At 44.6% G+C, this 21,157-nt stretch overlaps 1 protein-coding gene across 13 annotated transcripts in view; it reads left to right on the top strand.

Annotated features, from left to right (window-relative positions):
• Ints10 (integrator complex subunit 10) overlaps positions 1-20,899 on the top strand; it is a 53,999-nt gene extending 33,100 nt beyond the window's left edge. For 2 of the 13 annotated variants that reach the window (NM_001428697.1, NM_001134416.2), the window contains 10 exon segments: positions 1,233-1,402; positions 2,204-2,337; positions 4,294-4,447; positions 5,533-5,615; positions 7,231-7,383; positions 7,908-8,016; positions 11,811-11,890; positions 13,172-13,334; positions 14,479-14,572; positions 19,593-20,899. In NM_001428697.1, coding sequence (NP_001415626.1) covers positions 1,233-1,402; positions 2,204-2,337; positions 4,294-4,447; positions 5,533-5,615; positions 7,231-7,383; positions 7,908-8,016; positions 11,811-11,890; positions 13,172-13,334; positions 14,479-14,572; positions 19,593-19,749 — 1,297 coding nt within the window. In that variant the 3' untranslated portion in view covers positions 19,750-20,899. 13 annotated transcript variants of the gene reach the window in all.
• Positions 20,900-21,157: the final 258 nt, after the last annotated feature.

The raw sequence follows: 21,157 nt of genomic DNA, 5'->3' as shown, positions 1-21,157 counted from the left end.
ACTTTACTGTTCACAGTGGTTATGGTACGGAATCAATCTAAATGCCCGTGAATAGATAAAATGTGAATGTGTCATATAGGTCTATTATAGTATCATTTAGGCATAAAGCATCATAGTACATCATTTTTGGCAAAATGGTTGGACCTAGATGACATAAATAAAGTCAGATTCACCATGTTCCCTCTTGTATGGATGTTAATAAATGACATTTGGAATATAGAGTGGTGATTGTATGTGCCTGGGAATGGTAGTAGGGAGGGAAATAGTCAAACATTAGCTAACAATATCCAAATATAATTATTAAAGAAAAATAACTTCTGGTGCCCCACGAGCAGAAGGCGAGTGGTAATGCACAGTAACTTACTTGTGTGTGGTGCTGAGGATTGAACCCAGGCTCTTGGTTCTCCACTGCTGAGCCACAGCCCTGTAATAGCTTATTAATGTTTAATTTACATAATGAGAGTAGAGGGGCTTGAAGTTTCCCAAGGAACGATAAGAAGGCAGAAACCTAAATAACCCAGGGCCATGCCTTTAAACCTAGCACTCAGGAGGCAGGGCAGATCGATCTCTGTGAGATCAAGGCCAAGTATGTCTGCATAGTGAGTTCCAGACTAGCCAGGACAATATAATAAACTGTGTCTCAAAACAAACTTAATTACCCTGGTTTGATCTGTATATGGTGTGCATGTATTAAAATGTTGCACTGGCCTTTGTGGATATAATGTTTTAATGTTTATGTAATGTTTAAGGAGCTAGACATGTTCATTACCCTGATTTGATCGTGTACTGCATCAGATTATCACAATGTACCATACGAATCTGTACAGTTTTGTTTTTTTTTTTAGTTGGATCTTTTTTTCGGAGCTGGGGACCGAACTCAGGGCCTTGCGCTTCCTAGGCAAGCGCTCTACCACTGAGCTAAATCCCCAACCCCTCTGTACAGTTTTTTAAGGGACTGGAGGGATGGTTCAGCAGTTAAAAGCACTCAGATCCCTGGGTTCAGTTCCCAGGCACCCACATCGCAGCTCCAGGGGATTAGACGCCCTCACACAGACATTCATGCAGGCAAAACACTAATGTACATACAATAAAAATAAATCATATAAAACTAGTTCCTTTAAAGCTTTTAAAGCCTCATACCTACTTGCCTCTGGCCAGTGCAGTGCTTCTCCGGGAGCATTTATTCCATGCTTTCTAACAGGCAGTAAGGTGACTTCTGTCCTCCCCGTCAGAAGCTGTAGTGACATGCTGCACCGGATGAAGGAGCTCTGCAGATACATGAACAGCTTCGACAGCGAAGCTCATACCAAGTATAAAAACCAAGTGCTCTACTCCACCATGCTGGTGCTCTTCAAGAGTGCGTTCCAGTACATCAGCAGCATCCAGCCATCTCTCTTCCAAGGTTAGTGCACGTGCTCTTGTGTAAAGCCCAGGATACTGCCTTGGTGTGCGGGTGGGGAGGAGACAACGTTCTACAGTGTTACCTTCACCAGCGCTGTGCCGTATGGTAGTGCCAGAACTCTTTGTCATTGATTTTATTTGGTTTCATTTGATTTTATTGGCTTAAGTTTCTGTGTAAATATTTTTCACTAGAAATTTCTACATTAAGACCTATAGTGGTCATATAAAGCTAGCGATACCGATTCCTCTGTTTGAAAGGGAATCAACACTTTGGAGGATGAGAACGCAGGATCAGGAGTTCAAGGACAGCCTACATCCTTTCTCAAAAAACCTAACACAAAATTTAGAAAAAAAAAAAAAACCCCTAAAGACAGATTTTTATGAATGCAGCCCAATAGACAAAGATTTAAATAAACTGAACATTAATACGTCTTGCATGTTGACTTACAGCTTTTCATATGTTCTGTTTTTGCTTGGAGGAGCATGTAGTTAGGATGTGCATGTGACTGACATTCATGATCATGTAGTACTGTGTGATCATTGCTTAAATACCCACACATACATAAGAACGAATGCAAAGACGGATCCATCATTGGTTTCAACACTGAAAGAGCACCTTTAAACCTATTCGGTATCGATTCACATACAGCCTGTTTTCTTGTATGCTCTTGTTTACTTAGTTACACTGAGCATATTTTTAAAAGCTTTATTTTCATGTGGTATTTGACCTGCTACTTCCTGCTCGTGTTCACTGCTCTTTTCCTCACCTCATTTCTGATGTTCACGTGTGTCCTTTGTGCAGGTCCTAACGCCCCAAGCCAGGTTCCACTAGTCCTTCTGGAAGATGTAGCCAATGTGTATGGTGATGTAGAAATTGACCGCAGTAAACACATACACAAGAAGAGGAAGCTAGCTGAGGGAAGAGAAAAAACCATGGTAACCCTTTCCACGTAATTGCTACCAGATTGTGTGTGTCATCTGCCAGAGATGAATCTTTGTTAAATGTGATTGTCACAGCTGTGGGTCTGTGAGGAGGAATTGGTGGGTAGAAGCCAGGGCTAGGGGTAGACATCTTACACCGTACAGAACAGCCAGCAGTCTGGAAGTGTCAAGCTGTAGGAATCCTGTTTTGAATTACTTAACCACATTAATTGATGGATTAAATTTATAAGACCACTTGGGAGCTGTTGGCCGCTGGAATAGGATGCTGTGATGGATATTGGCTCCAGGATGGAAACAGCAGGCTGGTTAGCCCCACAAGGTACAGGAAGGCGTTAATCAGGCTTTAGAAGGTCTCCACTCAGCCTCACTATATAGCTCATGTCGTGAACCTGGGAGCTGACCAAACGGTGGTCCTGCTTTTAGGCAGACGCATACATGTGTTCCCTACAGCCCGTGACTATTCACCAGTGCCTCCTCTTAGAGCTTCAGTATCTGTATTTCAAGCTGGACTTCTCATGCTTTTCAGAATGCTGTGCTGTCTTCCCTCAGGATCAGGGTTCTTTCATAAGTGTCTGACCTAGTTTGGAAGCAGAACTGTCTTTCACCTGTTGCACACTGTAGAATTCACTATTTATGATAGTACATAGCATCTTTGTTCACCACTATTTGCTGTGGAACAGAACTCTGATGAAATAGGATGGCCAGCGGTTAGATTTTGTTTGTGAAAAGTGTGTGTGTGTGTGTGTGTGTGTGTGTGTGTGTGTGTGTGTGTGTGTGTGTGTATGTGTGTATGTGTTTCTGAAGTGGACAAGTATGATAGGATAGATTCTCCAGGTACAAGGAGCAGCAGGACACTGAAGTCTGAAGGCCTTTAGAGGACACACGTGGGACTGAAGGCATGGCTCAGTGGTTAATAGTATTGCTGCTCTTCCAGGGGACTTCAGTCCCACCACCCACATCAGGTGACTCACAGCCATCTGTAACTCCAGCTCACTCTTGGCCTCTGAGAGCACCTGCACTCAAGCACGCACTCACATGCACCTACACATAATTAAAAATAATGAAAATATGTATGTATGGCTTTTTTAATTTTTAAAGAAAGGGAGCACCCAAGCGAGAAGGGGTCTTATGTGATATCAGCTGGGGAATAAACTGCTTCACTGAAACCTCTGTGCGCACTCTGATGATCTTGGTGTGGTAAAAAGCTAGGGACCATTTAGCTGGCTAGTGACCTGGTAAAGCGATTGATTTGGTAGAACAGCTGCCTGAAGACATTTTTAACAGCGTGAAGCTCAGTAACCTGTTTGACCTTGACTGTTGTGGCAGCACAGCTAGCCATGCCCGGTGACATTTGTGATAGTGGCCTCTCTCTGCAGTTCTCGCTTGTGTGTGATATGAAATGGGGAGTAGAAATCTTTCCTATAAATCAAAGAGGACATTCCCGAGTGGACACATGCAAATGCCAAACTCACGCCTCACAGCGGAGCTGAAGGTGGCATGGCTGTGGGCCGGGACATAGGTGCAGAGCGAGAGGGGCACGCGTGGGGAGGAGCTGGACGTCAGTTTATCTGCTGTGCGACAGACCGTTGTGAGGAACCAAATTAATTAATGTCACATTAAGAGAAGGAAACTGTGGCGAGCGCCACTTACGCATCCTCAGTGTAAGAGTCGCTTTGATTTGACTGTGATTAAATCGATGTGTTTGCATTTATAGGATTTTCTCTTCAGAAACCAACAAACTTAATTTTAAAGGTACACCTTGAGTACATGAGAATGTCAAGATGAAAATTATACATGGGTCATCAGAAATCAGTGTTAATTTAGAACGGCTGTGCTCATGTACTGTCCTTTGATATAAAAGCTGTAGAAAGTGTTCAAAAGGAAGAGTAAATGTTTCAGTTTAGGATTGCACTTAATCAATGAAGCACACTCTTCCCATCCCACAAGCAGAGTTCAGATGACGAAGAGTGTTCAGCGAAAGGCAGAAATCGGCACATTGTTGTCAGTAAGGCTGACCTCAGCAACTCCATCGAAGTGCTGGAGAGCTTCAAACTGGCCAGGGAGAGCTGGGAGTTACTCTACTCTCTGGAATTCCTTGACAAAGGTGAGTGTGTGCTAGTTGTCGTCAGACTCTTAATGCCAGCTCTCACGGCTCTGAACCTGGTCTGGGCATTCACTCGTTTCATAGGTTCACTTGGTCAGGGAATTGATCAACTACTCTTCAGGGACCCACTTATCTCTGAGCCTGTACTAAACCGAGTGTTACCGTTGGGGTTGGGGCAGAGTGGGAAGGATGGTGTTTGGTTTCTCCCTGTGTTTATCACTCCCATCTACTTCATGCTCTGCCCCTTCTCCCTAAGCTGCCTGTGTTCAGCAGTGCAGAAGGCAGTGTGGGTTTTGTCTGCCGTCAGCACCATTACCTTGGAGAAGCGGGGAAAGCCTATTATCTTTCTTGAGACAGAGCCTCACTATGCAGCTCTGGCTGGCCTGGAACTTGCTATGTAGACCAGGCTGGCCTTGAACTCACAGAGGTCATCCTGAGTATAGGTTTGCTAGCCAATAGTTTTTGCTTTCCTATGAAAATGGGGCTCATTAATTTCCTGTTAGGCCAGGTGTCCCTATTGTATTGTATTTTCTAAGGAGATATAGCCTCAGTGTCTTTTGTTGTCTTTATTATTGTGGATATGTGGAAATTTCCTTTAGTCACAAATCAATCAAAGACAAATGGGCTAGTGCAACTACCTAAGACATTGTCTTAGAAAACAAAACAAGGTGCATGGGGGATGTGCGGGAAGGACACTTCTTGGCATATAATACATGCCTACGAATGCTGGTGTATAGAAACCCTGTGGGGTGGTCAGTGCATAAAGGTGAGCACCAACTGGCCTGATGACCTGGGCCCTGTAAGGTGAAAGGAGAGAACCCACTCTTGCTGCTGTGTTCTCCCTACCTGCGCTATGGTGCACACACACACCTCAGTATACTGTGTGAAAAAGGAGACCTTGCATGTCAGTGAGAAGTGTCCCTGGCTTTACTGCCTACCAGAAAGAAAGTCTAGAGCAGTGGTAAGAGGAACCATCCATCTCTTAGTAGAGAGTGTGTGTGTGTGTGTGTGCGTGTGTGTTTTCCCTTTGTTGTTTCCCCTCTGTGTTTACCAGTTTCGGTGAATGTACTTTTGGATTCTCACAGAATTTACAAGAATTTGTTTGGCTTGGAAGACAGACACCTGGCTATGGCTGAGAATCTTCCTCACAGATATGATCATCTACCAGGTAGGGTGGCAGGCATTTCCCGCTGCTCTGTCTGTGTGTGGTGGGGATGCTGCAAGCTGGTCGTAGTACAAGGGGTGCACTCTGCTTCCCTATGGCTAACCCACTGCTTCTCATCCTGGAGTATTCATGGTTGTGAGATTATAGTCCACGTTCATGTCCAGTGTCTCCCAGTGACACCTTCTTGGTGACTTATGTGTTCAGTCATGTTCCTGTTGTCCCTGGGTATAGAAGCAAGAACTCCCCCACACATATTAGTCTCCGCCCTCCTGCACATTGAAGATAGCATAAATAATTCTCAGTGTTTGTAACTAATGTTTTCCCATTTTTAAACACCTTACAGAACCTTAGGTTCCTTATGACATTTAAATAGAATTTGTTTACGTTGCTCTTCCACCGCCCACCTGCCCCTTTGTGCCCATCCACCTCCATCACCACAAAGCTCTGATACCCTTCCTCCCTCCCTCAGCTCTTCTTTCCCTTACTCATGGTCCCCTTCTAGTCTAATGACCTCTGGCTGCACTTATACCGCATATGGGAGAGAGCACATAGTGTTTGTTTGTCTGAGTAAGGGTTACCCAAATAGTTTTACTTCACTAGAAGATGACCTACCTTCTCAAGCCTTCCCTCTGCTCTGCCACCGTCCAGCCTGCTGCACTTCCTGTAGCTTCCAGAGTGGGGAGAGTAGACAGTTGCTTCCCAGATGCTGACATGGACAGCTTGCTGCTTCTGTCCTTCGTAAGAAGTAATGAGCCGGTTCTGTAGAAATGGTGTATCTGAAAGGTGCTTCATTAGAAAGTCTGTGCTAGTTAGTGTGTGCATTCATGCCTTCGTGTGGAAAGCAGAAAACAACCGTGGCTGTTATCTTCCTCAAGGACTTGCATCTTGATTTTGAGACAGGATCTTTTACTGGCCCAGGGCTCCGCAAGACCCAGGAAGCCACCTGTCTCTTCCTCTTGAATGCATGCAACCATGATCACCTTTTCCACTCCCATTCTAGGGATCAAACTCAGGTCTCCATGCCTCTGGTGTAAACACTTTACTAGCCGAGCTATCCTCTAGCCTAGTTTGTTACTTTATTTACTTTAAGAGTTCAAGAAGTCTTTGTACAGTTCGCTCTCAGTATTGTAGGTCAGCACCTGCACGTTAAACCAAGTGTGGATATAATGTTTGAACAACAGATTGTGGCTCTCTGAAACCTGTGCAGCCTTTCACCTTGTCATTATTTTATAGTGTAGCATTTATTTTAACTAGTAAACTAGTGGTGATTGCAAGTGTATATGAGGGCATATACAGGTTATATGCAAACACTTTGGTATCTTATATTAGGGACTTGAGCATATCTTGGTGTCCTTGGGATTCCTGGAGCTAATCTGAGGATTCCTAGGGATGGCTGCTTCTAAACTTCATCTTACGTTAATTAGATTCTCTGGCTAAATCTCCCTCTCCTCCAGAGATGGTCATGTAAGTGCTTTACATATGCTTGCTGCTTCTTGCATAGTAAACTCAGGGGTGTGTGTGTGTGTGTGTGTGTGTGTGTGTGTGTGTGTGTGTGTGTGTGTGTGTGTGTGTGTGTGTGTTTTAATGTCAATGCTTTCTGCCTTTGTGTCTTTCCAAGGGTCAGTATAAGAAGGCAATAGCCAGTCTGCATCACTTAGCAGCTCTCCAAGGATCCCTTTCCCAGCCACAGATCACAGGACAGGGGACTTTAGAACACCAGAGGGCGCTCATCCAACTGGCAACATGTCACTTTGCTCTGGGGGAGTACAGAGTAAGTACTGGGAGGCTCAGCCGCACCCTCAAAGGCTCTATAGCACCCTGAGGTTTTTCCCCTGATTTTCAGGCCAGTGCTTCCTTGAGTTTGATTTTACCACGCATCCCTGTTGGTTAATTTGCTGCTGAAAATCACAGTGATCTTGTTTTACTTGGTGTTTCTATAGTATAATGTCCCTAAAATTGGGCTTTGGTATTATTTATTCATTGTTCTAAGTTTTGACACAAGGCATCATGTGTTCAAACTGCTACGTAGTTTAGAGATAGGCAATATATTTGTTTATCAGTATATACAAAGGGTATTTTTTAACAGTGAAGAATAGATTATTGTTCCCTCCATTTCATAGACTTGATCTGACTGCTTTCTCTGCACTCACTGGTGACCCCTGAACAGTGGTCATGGAGGACAAACCTCCATGCGCACAAAGTGCTGCCTCTTTGCTGTAGATGTTTGCAGTCGAACTTACTGGTTTCAGTTTAGCACTTGGGGTTAGTTAGTACCTGTGGCCTTGTCTCCTGCAGATGACATGTGAGAAGGTCCTGGATCTGATGTGCTACATGGTGCTCCCCATACAGGATGGAGGGAAGTCGCAGGAAGAGCCGTCCAAAGTAAAGCCCAAGTGTAGAAAAGGTACAATGTGCGGTGAGGCCTTACTCCTGGTCCACAGGGTTTCCGCACAGTTTGAGGGCCTGTGCTGAGACGTCTCACAGTTCCTAGTGAGGTCACCCACAGTGTGTGGAAAACTCAGGGCTTTGTCCTGTCGTTTACAAACCTGACTTCCACTTCATGACAGCTTTCCTGTGCTGCTTAGCACTGGCAAAGCTTAGGGGACTAATTGGCATGTCCCTTGGGCTGTCACTGGATTCCTCTGGGGACCTGATTCCATAATGCTTGAAAAAACTAATATGTAGCTAACAGTATAAATTTGCGCCTAAGAAGTACATATGTAAGTTAAATATAGAGAAAGTAGAAGAGGGAAATGATAACTAGAGCAGAGCCAACACAATAAAAAAAGAGGAAAATCAAGCTATTTCTGTGAAAAGATGCATAAAATTACTAGCATTCTAACAAGATTGATCCAGAAGATGGTGTCCACAAATTATCAATATCAGGTATAAAAAGGCAGTACCACAACATGCCCTGGTTACATCAGAAGAACAGTGAGGGAACAAGCTGTGAACAACTTTATGCCAAGAAATTAAAAGTCCTAGATGTAGTCGGAAAGTTCTCGATGAGCACAAGTTAGTTTTAGCAGACTAGGCAGAGGAGGAAACGTCTCGGTGCCACCTTTAACTGTAAAACTTGGAATGCTTCCTTCCATACAGAGGTTTGTTTCTCACCACTACAGGTCACCTGGCAGTAAGTTCTAGCCCATGCTCAGGCAACAAAGAAGAATGACGACATAGAAGTTTTACAGGGTTACCAAGCTGTATATAATGGTGCACACTTTTAATCTCAGTGCTCAAGAGTCAGAGCTGGGCCAGCCTGTTCTACATAGCAAGTTCCAGGCCAGCCAAGGTTAAAATCAGACCTTAACTCAAAAATTAAATAAAAGACTCTCCATGATACTCCCTTCGTAATTCACAGCACACATTTGCTTTTGTTTGTAGAAAAGCCTAGAGGACCTTCTGAAAGCTCCCAAAATTAATAAGTAAAATTTCTAAAACATTTCAATATGGAAAGCAATTAAATTTGTGCATGCTGCGAAGCTTTTAGAAAATGGACATGTTTGGTTAGGAGTTGAATGATGTTTAAAAAAATCGAGTATGTAGATTGAGAGACACGAAGGTCCTGCACACTGAATATGAGACACTTCTGAGAGGAAGGAGAGCAGCCTTTGGATGACGCCCTGTGGTTGCTTATCAGAAGACTCGGTCCTGGTAAAGTGCTGTTTCTCCCCCAAGTGGATTCATAGATTCCCTGTGATCCCAACCAAAACCCCAACAGGCACTTTTTAAAAGTAAGAACTTTGAGTATAAACGTTGAAATTTTGTATATGTGGAAGTACAATTCAGAATAGTGAAAAACAAAAAGAAGCCATTGTCAGCTGGTCACAAGATTTATCATGTAACTATAATTAGTAAGACAGTGGGCGCAAAATATAGGCAAAGGAAAAGCGGATCAAGAAATAACCAGCGGACTGCAGAGATGGCTCATAGTTAAGAGCTCTGACCTCTGCCAGGGTCCTGAGTTCAATTCCTAGAAACTACACGGTGGCTCACAGCCATCTGAAGAGGGATCTGATGCCCTCTTCTGGGTGCATGATGATACCACAGTCATGTATATTAAATGCATAAATAAATCTTTAAAAAGGAGAAGTAGACAGTCAGACAGGTCGAAAGATTCTCAGTGAAGAGAGCAAAGTGACTGAGTTGGGAGAGGGCTGGAGGAAGGGCCTTTGAATACATTTGAAGCAGTCTGTCCCTCTGACTATCGCTACCAGCTATCTCTAGAACAGAAACACAATTGACTGGTAGCCTTGGCTCAGCCTGACATCAGGATCACAACTGTAAAGCTGTAGTGGGGTAGCATTGACAGAGGTGTGGAATAATGGAACTGAACAGAAAGCTGAAGATAAGGTTTTATTATGGTTCAGTGGGCGTAAAAGGCAAAATAAGAGACCCCCCACCTTCAGACTACACAGCGATATTTTCAGTTCTAAATTTTACATGTGAATTAAAACTTACAAACTTTTAGAAGTAATTATGAAAGAAAATCTTCATGCCTTCTAGCTAGAGAAGGACCTAGGTTACAAAGAGCACAGTGTCAGGAGATGTTAGTAAACTTAAAATGCCACCAGGAGACTGGTCAGAATGAGAAGGTAAGGCAGGGACTGACACAAGATTATGTAGCAACTAAAGACAATAAAAATGTGGCGTCTGGAAGTTTCAGTAAGATCCTTCAGGTCAATAAAAACCAGCCAGTCTGTCTGAGAAGAAGTAAAGTATGGACAGTAGGTCAACAGAAACAGCTGCAATTGGACACAGACTGTTTGCAAAGCTGAGCATTTGAGACTGGCGTGGTTCTGCATGAACTGGACTGCAGAAACCAGGACTGTTCAGCACTGCTCCTGAGTGAGGGTGACGGAACACATGGTCCCTGCGCTTCGGAAAGTGAGTAAATAGGGAGCTGTCAGCTTTGCCAGGATGAGTGTCTCACCTCGTTACCCTGCTCTGAACCTCATCCCTAGCCGTTGCCTTACATCAGTGTTTCCAGGCTGGGTCATGAGTTCCAAAGAAAAATTCTTTTTGCTGGAATATCCCCCCTCTAGTTCAAAGGATAAATACTGAAAATGATGCATGTTTCATTTTAGATCTATCATGTGTTAGAGAGAATCCCTACGTATAAAAAGACATCTCCTTCTAGCTACTTCTTGCCTCTTGAGGAGAGGAAGATTTAAGAGATAAAGAGCACGGGCCATAATGAAAAAGATTGAGATCTTGATTTGAAAGTCATTGCTTAAAGTTTTTCCTACACGTACACATGAAGTCGTGTATAAAGGCGTTTGATCAAACATTGTGTTTAATAGTGAGAACACAGAACTCCCATGAGCCAGCTGTGGAATCTGTGACTGAATGACTCCCTTTCATGTATGTATAAACAACAGAATACCTAGTAACCCTGGAAATTCCTCATAGACAAACCTGAAACACAGAGGGTAGAATACAGAAGCCAGTTTGCAGAAGGTACATACGTTATGATACCATTTGACATAGTAGACTGAAAACATGCCAGACGTTTTTGTGTGTTGTTTGTAATTACAAATGTGCAGAAGCATCCAGGTTACATAGGAGTTGCAGGAACATGCACATTGCATAGAATAGTCGCCACACTAGGAATTGTGTCTACACCTGGAGCAGGAAATGAGGGTGATATCAAGGCCATATAAGAATCCCCTACGGTTTTATATTTGTATTTGTATTAAAATCTTGAAAAATTAAAGCCAGATGTTAGCATTTTGTAAAACTGAGAGACCAGGCTGGAGAGATGGCTCAGTACTCTTGGACCTAGGTTATGTTCCCAGCACCTCCAGGGCAGCTTGTAAGTTATCTGCAAAGCCAGCTCCAGGAGATCCAACACCGTCTCTGACCTCCACAGGTACTGAACACATGTGGTGCACATGTACGCAGACCAAGTATTTATACACACACAGAAGCTGAGTGACAAGCACATTGAGTTCGTAAGATTCCCTTTATATAACATTGTACAGATTTGAAGTATAGTAATTATTTGACAGAGTAGGAAAGAAAATTGAGAAATGAACTCTATAGAGATCAGAATCCAATGTCATGATTACAAAATGAACAGTTGTCGCTATCTCTCTAATTCTGTGACTGGTTATCCTATTGAGGGACATGTAAAACACGGTGGTCAGAACCGCTGTCTTTGGTGGTAGCGTTCACTGACATCTGGTCTTGCGGCAGGTTTGGATCTGAAGCTTCTGCCCTGTACCAGCAAGGCTATTATGCCGTACTGCTTGCACTTGATGCTGGCCTGCTTTAAGGTGAGCTTGAAATGGGATTCGCAGGAAGCACAGTCCCTCTGAATGCTCCTGATGAACGAACTGGCGTGATTTAAGGCCTTCATTCATACTGTGTTGTCCTTTTACAAGGCAAATGGGAAAAGCTCGTGGGCTAGGAATTAACAAGTGAGTTTTGGTTTTGTTTCTGTTTTGATTCAACCGCACTAGACAAAGGTGAGTAGAAAGTAAGCCACGTCCTTGACAAATGGTTGGGTAAGAAATAGTAGGGCAGGCAGACAAATTCCCTTCCCTGTGATGGTAAACCTTGATGTTGTGTATGTCAGAATGTATTAACTACAGAAGGAGGCAATATAAGTATTGGGGCTGCCCATATATGAGGAGTTAATTCTTTTAGAGATGAGGGTCAGCACCATCAGAAGCCCAGTAGCACACTGGAAAAGCTCCAAGACTCTTAAAAATACCACAACCCTTGGCTAAAGTGGGATAGAGCCTTGGGGTCGTGGTGTAGCCATTTCAGTAGGCTTCTGTGCTAAAGGCAACTGTGCAGCCCTGCCTTGTGCAGTAGTCCCACACTAACCAGCACTATAGCTACCTGGAGCCTGAGAGGCCCTCTGGAGTGTGACTTTGTGCAGCTGCCCATGTCAAGCAAACCTTTGGGCCTGTCTGTAGCTTACACTTTACTGCTTGCCATCCTCCCTTCTTCCCAGCTCTGCCATCTCCAGCCCTTCTGTGATGGCTTCTTGCCCATCTTTCCACTCATATTGTCCCCCTTAAACGATGTCTCTAAGGATGAGGAGAAGGCTCAGTTGATAGAGTGCTTGACCCTGGATTCAGTTCCTGGCACTGCATATACTGGGCATAGTGGTGCACAACCATAATCCCAGCACTTGGGAAGTGGACTCAGAAAGATCCAAAGATAAACATGTCCTCAGCTAGCTAGCAGATGTAGGGCCGGCCTATGATACCTGAGACCCTGTCGCAAATATATTGGACAGTAACAGAAAATTCCTATTCTCTTCACTGTAGGAATCCTTAACCTTCCTTATCTCTGATTCTCAAACTCAAAAACTCCCAGTTTACCTGTTCATGTCTTGTCACCTGTGTGCAGCCTCAGAGCCTGGGGGCTTCTTTAGAATCCACCCTCCTTAGAAGAATATAGTGCCCAACAACAACAGTTTTATTGTCTCATTAATAATGGTTTATAGCATATACTGGCATTTGGCGCCCCTTTTTAGGAGGTGATATTTGATATGGCCTATATTTCCTGGATTTATTTCTTCTATATAAAACTTTGTCTTGCAGCTGAGAGCTTTTACAGACAACAGAGACGACATGGCACTGGGCCATGTGATTGTCCTGCTCCAACAGGAGTGGCCACGGGGAGAGAACCTTTTCCTGAAAGCCATCAGTAAGATTTGCCAGCAAGGAAATTTCCAGTATGAGAACTTCTTCAGCTATGTTACAAGTATCCTTCCTCTGGACGAAGCACTATTGCTTCTGAATGTTTAGCACAAGGACATCATACACTATGATCTATTCTCCTTTTACTATTTGTAGGGAGAGGAGGGGGAGAGGAAGGGGAGGGGGGAGGGGGGATTAGAAATGGAGCTGTGGCAGTTGCTTTGTAAAAGTCAAATGAAGTTTCAAAGCTATAGTTCAAGGAGCAGGACAGAAAGCAGCCAAGATGCCCACGGTTCAAGTAGCCTGAGTTCTTGGCCAGCCCAGAGCAGTTGGTTTAGCATAGACTTTGTTCTTTATCTGTGGAGTAAATGTCCCCTGTGGCCTCTCGTGGGACAGAGGCTGCCCCTAGGATCAGATGTTAGCACTGGCCTGCACTGTCACAGCTGCCTGCCAAAGGTCACTAATGAGGCAGAGTTGTTCCGTGGCTTGGGCAGCACTTGACCTCATGTTTGTAAGGGGAAGGACAACCTTTGAATGCAGGGTGCACACTGGTTTGGTGGCCTTCATTTCTTTGCTTTTCATAGTACATTCTCAAGTTGCAGGATATGTGTACTATGTCCCAGTGCCTGATCATCAGTTTTTATTATTATTTTTTTTAAGACTAATGAAAGTTACATAACTTTACCCAGAAGAATGCATCGTCTAGCATTGTGTATGGAATTCTCTGGATTCTCAGACATCTGAAAGACCTTGTCTGCTGGGTCTGAGGAAATAATCTTTGTCTAACTCATACTCTGTCAGCCAGACCATCCCTCCCAACTCCTACTATCTGCTATCTCTTATAATTTCTTACTAAGAAATTGCTTTTGTGGCCATGTGGGATCTGTTTAATTCCCTGTCTGGGAAAACCGTGTGCTAGTGCTTTCTAGTCCAATGGGTCTGAAGCTTGAGCACATGCAGTCCATGCAGGACATGGGTCTCGCACATGTCACATGTGATGTTACCATCCAGCCCGGCAGATCTCGTGCAGTGAGTTCGTTTTCACAGGGCAGTTTGATTAATGTAAAAGTCAGCGTCTGGGTCAGGAACTGACTATGGTTCTGAGTTGGGTGGTGATAAGCAGGCTCTTTGTCTGTTGAGAGCTGTTTCTTCACCTGGGAGAACAAGGCACCGTGTTACCTGTTGGTTGACCTGACTGTGGCCTGCAGACATTGATATGCTGGAGGAATTTGCTTATTTAAGAACCCAGGAAGGAGGGAAGATTCATCTGGAATTACTCCCAAATCAAGGAATGCTGATCAAGTAAGCAGATGATCCTTTGCTCTTCGGGGCTGTGTTCACCGTTCAAGTGCTGCATGACTGACTTGTAAATTTCTGTGCCTTTCAGAAATGTAAAGGGAAGGATTCCAAGCTGGTCTCAGTTCAAGGGTCCACTTGTTCTGGGTGTTTTTAAAACGTGCATTTCTTAGCTACATTTCTGGGGGAAAGTTGATGAAATTGGGATATTTTTGTTACTTTTGAAATTGTTTACTAGACAGCAATTTCTATATGTCTTTTCCTTTCCGAAATTTAGTATTCATTTTGGATCAGACATAAAGTGATTTAATTGAAAGAGGCTATGCCTGACATACTGGCTTGGGGGAATCTACAGGTTTTATTTAGAAACTGTCTTAAGCTTTTCTGAGCTTCCTCATTGCTTGTGCAGTACAAAGTGAATTAGCTGGTTCTAGTGCCTCCAAAACACACCTGTTCTCCAAAAACGATTGTGGAAGTGCATCCCCAGTGCGCCCTGAACCCTTAAGCTACTACAGAAACCCCAGGTTATCTTAGCTGAAGACATCAAGTTAGTGACCACTCGTGATGTGTAAATAGCTCATAAATCCGGCTTCTCTCCTCAGTCCACACTGCAGTTGGCTAATAGATCTTCTCTCCTGAAAAAGCCATGTGCACACTTCCCTCTTCGCTTCCCACATACTCAGTGTGTCTGTAAGTCAGTGTCAGAGACACACCAAGAGACTGATCCCAGAGCAGGAAGAATGCATTGCTGAGTCTGGAGACCTGCTTTGTCCCTCAGTTTCGGCAGAAACAAGTATTTAATTATTGAAAGCAGAAGTCCTTACTTTGCTCGGTCTTCGTAGAGTCTTAGGGGTGTTGGAGGAGAGAGGTAAGAAATGCTTATGTTGGATTTGGCCCATAGCGAGCATCCCTTCCTTAGTGTGCCCTTGCAGGAGTAGGGCCCAGTAGATCTGTCCTATAGAGTAGAAAGAAGACTGGGGGCTCCCCTCCCCATCCTATAAATGATATCACATGCCTTAAACAGTTCCAATGAAGAGCTAAGGAAATGTTCAGGAGTATACGGGGACCTTTGTAGATTAGGATGCTAAATTGAGTTGTCCTAGACATTGTCCCTTCCCCTAGTCCACTGACTACTTTGATTATGAACCAAAGCGTGGCAGATATAACTGCATGGTTCCAAGTGTTGTTATTCATATGTAAGAATAGGTTGCTTGTATATATGGAACCCCAGGTAACCCCTATTCTGTAGGGACTTCTAGGTTCTGAAATTGATTATGCTAGCATATCTTTAGCAAGGCTTTTTAGTTCATCAATAACCCACCATTCAAGTTGTCATACTACAGATAGTCTTAGAGCCAAACTCTCCCTAAAGAGGGTTGATCTGCAGAGGATTGCCACATAACTAAGGGAATGTCTGTGGCAATGTGAAGGAATGATCAACAGACTTCAACAGTTGAACTCAGACCTCACTGTACTGGGCCTTTCTCCTTTCCCCTTCTCTTGGTTTGAGCAGTGTTAACCTGCATATAGTCCCTAGGACATGGAATTTCAAGTGAGGACATAGCAGTTGCCCACATAATGTCACTGGAAGAGTTACTTGTACAAGGAGGCATCTATCCTGCTTTCCAAGGCTCTCCCACCTTGATTAACCTAACCAAAATTTCTTTGAACTTTCTATAGAAGCTAAGCTTCCTAAAATTCACAGTTGACTTGGCTTGGACAAAGGACTAGGGATTGTTAACTAGTGATCTGACCTTGTAGGAATGTTCTCTGTGAGGTCTTAATATGAGTTTGAAATCTGTATTTCAGATAATCTATACCTAAGTGACACCAAGAGAATCAAACTGCATAAGACAGAGCTTTGACTGACTGAGGTGTGATTAGACTCTTGAATAAAACTATCTATATTCCTTTTCCCTTTGGGTTCCAAACAAATTCTCTGAAGCCATTGCAGACCTTTTGGGTGGTCCCTCCAGATGAGTGGCAGAGATGTTGTGAGCAGTGTACCTCTCCTCCCCTTGGGGTAAGGTTGTGAGTCCGTCCTAGTTGTAGCATCTCGGATGCAAGCAGGTACAGTACAAATATCAGGCACTTGGTGCCAGGCCAAAAGGAGGCATAAGTTCTTCATTTGTTATATAGATATGTTATTCTGATTTGTGTTAAATTAGAGAAATGTTCCTATGCTGTCCACAGTACCATAGCTTCATTAGATTGACTCAAAATGGAAAAAAAAAAAAAAAAGATGTTCTCTGGGGTGACAACCAGCTAATGTGCTAAATCTTTATTACAGAATTCTGCAAAGTCATGGTTCCCAGCCTTGTTTCCCCCCCAAATCTGAAACTCACCCTTTCTTTATTGAAAACATTACCAGCCCTTCTGAGCCCTTTTTGAAGGGCCTCTCAGCTCAGGGCTTCAGTCCTGCCACAGGTGGATAGCCAGTGTCTCCAGGCGTATCCTGGACGCTTGGGCATGAGAAGAGTGAGTGAAGGAGGCTGGATTTTGAATCAGACCTTCTCAGATGTTCCCCTCCCCACTCCCATCTCAGCTCCCTCTTCCTCACTGATCTAAATCACACGTGGGCAGAGCTCTGGGACCAGCAGCCAAGATGCCTCTAGACTGGCACCAGCAGCAGGTGCGGTGGGCCCCAGCTTCTCCCAGTCCCTGAAGACACACCACGGCCAGGTGCTTGTGGAGGTTAAAGTTTCTGTACAGTCCGCTTCCAGTCTCGTGTATCTTCTCCGGAGTGTTGTTTTTGCAGTGCAGGGTGAGCTGGTGTGGGTGTTTGAATGCTGCTGTTTGCTGTTTTTTAAAGGCCTTCTAGCCCTCCCATGGGGTTACTGCAGCAGGAATTCTTACCTGTGCTTCAGCCCAGCATACAGACTGCTGACAGGTACCAAGTGGAAACACCTGCTCATAGTGTGCTGTTCGTCCACATGTTCCCGCCCATGGTTTTCAGCTCTTTGTCCCTCGGTGCTCTTTTTCATGCTTTATTTATTTGTTTTTAATTTGTTCTGCATCCCTCGGCAAACCATCTGGTTGTAAATATTGTAACATGTTTAATTTTTTTTCCATGAGTTACCAGTGTGTTTGTGTTGAATATAAAAATCATTATGGATCTGGGGAGGGAACCAAGTTGATAAAACTGTATTAGCGATAAGTGATAAGTGAGTATTAGAGGAAGTGCTAAGCTGCGATTCTGTTTTGATAAAATGGAAGGGTTTGGGTCATGAATATTTAAGGACGTTGACATACATGTGCTACAAGTAAACTTTGATTAGATTGTAGATTTCCATATTAATGATCAGGGCTTTCTTTTTTGCTCTAAACAGACATTCACACAGTCTTTCCCTGCCTTGAAGTTTCAGACCTTTCCTTTCTGAACTGGCAATATTTAATAAGCTAAAATGATGCCATTTATTAGTCTAGAGACCCCTGTTCTTAAGCCAGACGACCTAGTTAGATCCATGTGCCACTCGACTCCAGGGACACAGCTGCCATGCATCGTGCTAGCGTGGACATCACACCATGCACTTACTCAAACCTCCATGCTGCACACTCAGGGCTCGGCGCAGTCAGTCACTGCGTGTGGAGCACGTCTGTAGCTGACATCATCCAGAGTTGTGTTACTGTTGGTGTGTGGGAACAATCCCACTGGACCATGACAGGCAGACACTTGATTGTGTCTTTTGTAGTGTCAGGGAGGATTTGTCACATGGCCTGCAGATGATTGTAACTTGTACTTGGCTCACTTTTGGGTTGCAGCCCAGGGACCCAGCTTAGCAGTATCTCAAGGCACCATGGAGCAGCGTGCATCAGTCTGTGCCCAGCAGGACCCGACCCTAACCCTCAGAGACAGCCAGCTGAGTTAACCAGCCAGACTTGAAATGTCCACGCAGAACTGTGTTTCCTTGTGGCCCTGCTGCCTCCCCAAAGCCCTTTAAAGTGTCGGGCTATTGCACAGTGGGTTCTTTTCAGCAGTCTACACAGCCAGTCTCACCTCGGCGCTGCGGGGCCACGCTGTGGGGCTGTGCCTGCTGCCCACTTGCTACAGAATAATGGGGTGTAGAAGAACAAGCATCTAGAGTGATAGCCACAGCCTCAGTTTTCTCACTACTTAAAAACTTTGTGACTTGGAGGAGAGTCAGGGAATGGGGAGACAGAGGTAGCTTTCGTTTGTCTGAAATTGTCACATTACCAAACCAGCAGCCAAACTCCTCTGTTTGTGGCTGAGTCCACTGAGTTTGCTGGACTTTTCTTTTCCTCTGTTCATTTTGTTGTCCTTATTTCTGGGGTTTTGTTTGTCCTTTCCCGTCCTAACGCACGGCTCTTGGGGCACAGTTAGACACCTCTTGGCTTTTGCTCCCGCTAACCCACCCACAGGTGAGCAAGCACACGGATAGCTCTGCTCTTCCTGAGCCTCACAGGCAGTGACTGCACCTCTCCAACCTGTGACCTGTTCTGTTTCAGGGCCCCAGGGCCCTACTTTTTCTACAAGAGTCTGGATGGACACGGCACTCAGAGGACCTGCCCTGCCCTGGCTCCCTGGGCATAGGCCTACACGCACCCAGGGACCCCAGGGCTGTGTAGAGGCCTGAGCTTCTCTTCACCCAGCAGCCATGGAGGAAGGCCTGCCACAGAGCCCCTTGGTGACTAGGACATGCTTCCCTCCTCCTTCTGTTGTCTCTGGTCTGGTCTCCTGTACAGTGAGGCCGGTGAAAGTGGAATCTTAAGCTCCCCAGGGCACTGCATTGTGTGAGCTTCAGGAGCTCAGAGGCGAAGCTGGTGACATTTCACTTACCATTTGGCTGTGTAAAATGACCCAGTCTAGGGCAGGAAAGCTATCTGCCTAGGATTGAGACTGAGAAGAGTGGTCAGGAGTGGTTACCTGGTTGCAGCTTTTCTTTTTAAATTTGGTGTAAATGCGTGACTGCACTTAGCTGTGAGGCAGGTTGATTCCTACCCAGGTAACACTAGGTCATGGTACTGCTTTGAACCATAGTCTCCTCTTTCCTTTTGCTGACCTCAGGCACCACACAGTCACTCGAGGCATCACCAAAGGTGTGAAGGAGGACTTCCGCCTGGCCATGGAGCGCCAGGTCTCCCGCTGTGGTGAGAACCTGATGGTGGTCCTGCATCGCTTCTGCATTAATGAGAAGATCCTGCTCCTGCAGACTCTGACCTGATCGACCTCCCTCCTGGCCACCAGCAGCTCAGCTGGGACAAGCGCTGCCAGACCAGGGCTGGGGAAGAAGGAAGACACCAAGTTCTAACTCCCTTAGTTGCTTCAAAGTTATCCCAAGAGTTAGGGAGTTGTTTCTATTTTTAAGACTTCGGGTTTTTTAATTTGTACAAAATAAGAGTCAATCCATTTTGTAAATAAAAATCCTAAAAGTTTGAAGTTTGGAAAAAAACCTTAGTATCAAGTAGGGTGCATTTGTTTTATTTTTCTAATCATATGGCAAGGGGGCAAAACTCCAACACAGTTGAATGGAGGGATGACGTTTTTATACATTTACATAACGGATTATGTCTTCCGTGACCTCAGGTGTGTTTGTATTGAGATGCTTTGGTAAGTATTACACAGCAAGATCACGGTGACCTTTCATTTTATGCAAAATTGGACTGGAGCCTGTCCCGTGCCTGCCGAGAGCCCACCTGAGGCACGGAACTCTACAGTCTCTGAAAAGCCAGGAGAGAAAGAGCGGAGACAGCAAAGGGCAGGGGACCTCCTCTCTCCTAGGACCTTTGGAATTCAGTGTGGCTCAGTGGACTCTCCCGGGCCCCTGGAGCCATACAGCACAGCAAACACATCGCTCGAGCGCGCGCGCGCGCGCGCACACACACACACACACACACACACACACACACGCACGCACGCACGCACAGAATTATGCTTTCTAGGTGCTGCCATAGACTAGGTTGTTTTGCAGATGTTTTCTAAAAATCAGGCATTCTTATTTCTTCCAAAGGTCACTCTTGTGTATACTTTGGGTCTTAACTACTGAAGGCATAGATTCTCTTGCCAAATCAACTGTCATTTGAATAGCGTCACTCAGGCCATTGTGTTCAAATTGGCCCTGACCTCACATTAGTTTAGTGTGTCATACATTTAATGATGTATTTATAGACTGTCAGTAGGGCTTTCTATTTTTTTATTTTATTTATTTATTTCCTGTTGAGAAGTCTTTATGGGCCACAGCAAGTACCTTTAAAATACAATGCTGGATAAATGACAGTAATCTGGAAGAAAAATATAAAATGATTTCGTGATTTGAGTGTTATTGTCCATATTTCATTAATCAAACAGGAATAAAAATCGCATAGTTTAGTTTATATTTAAGTTACATTCCTAATGGATGCCAAGTTGAGATGTGAGTAACGTGGCAGGGTCACCTTGAGCACAGTGGAGAGCTTTCCTTTAGTCAAGGGGCAGCTTTGTGGTATGTGACCCATGAAAAGAAATGGCTCGTGAAGATGGACGCGCTAATGTTTGAGCCAGAACTCCCCGGTGAGCCAGCCGCCCAGAGCTTTGCTTGTCAGGGAAGGCAGCTCCACACCTCCAAGAGCCTGAGTTCATGTTCTCACGTGGTG

This window comes from Rattus norvegicus, chromosome 16, assembly GCF_021556685.1.
Source record: "Rattus norvegicus strain SHRSP/BbbUtx chromosome 16, alternate assembly SHRSP_T2T, whole genome shotgun sequence".
In the NCBI taxonomy this organism is placed as follows: domain Eukaryota; kingdom Metazoa; phylum Chordata; class Mammalia; order Rodentia; family Muridae; genus Rattus; species Rattus norvegicus.
Note: the sequence above shows the minus strand (reverse complement) of the source record. Positions and strands in the feature narration are given on the sequence as shown.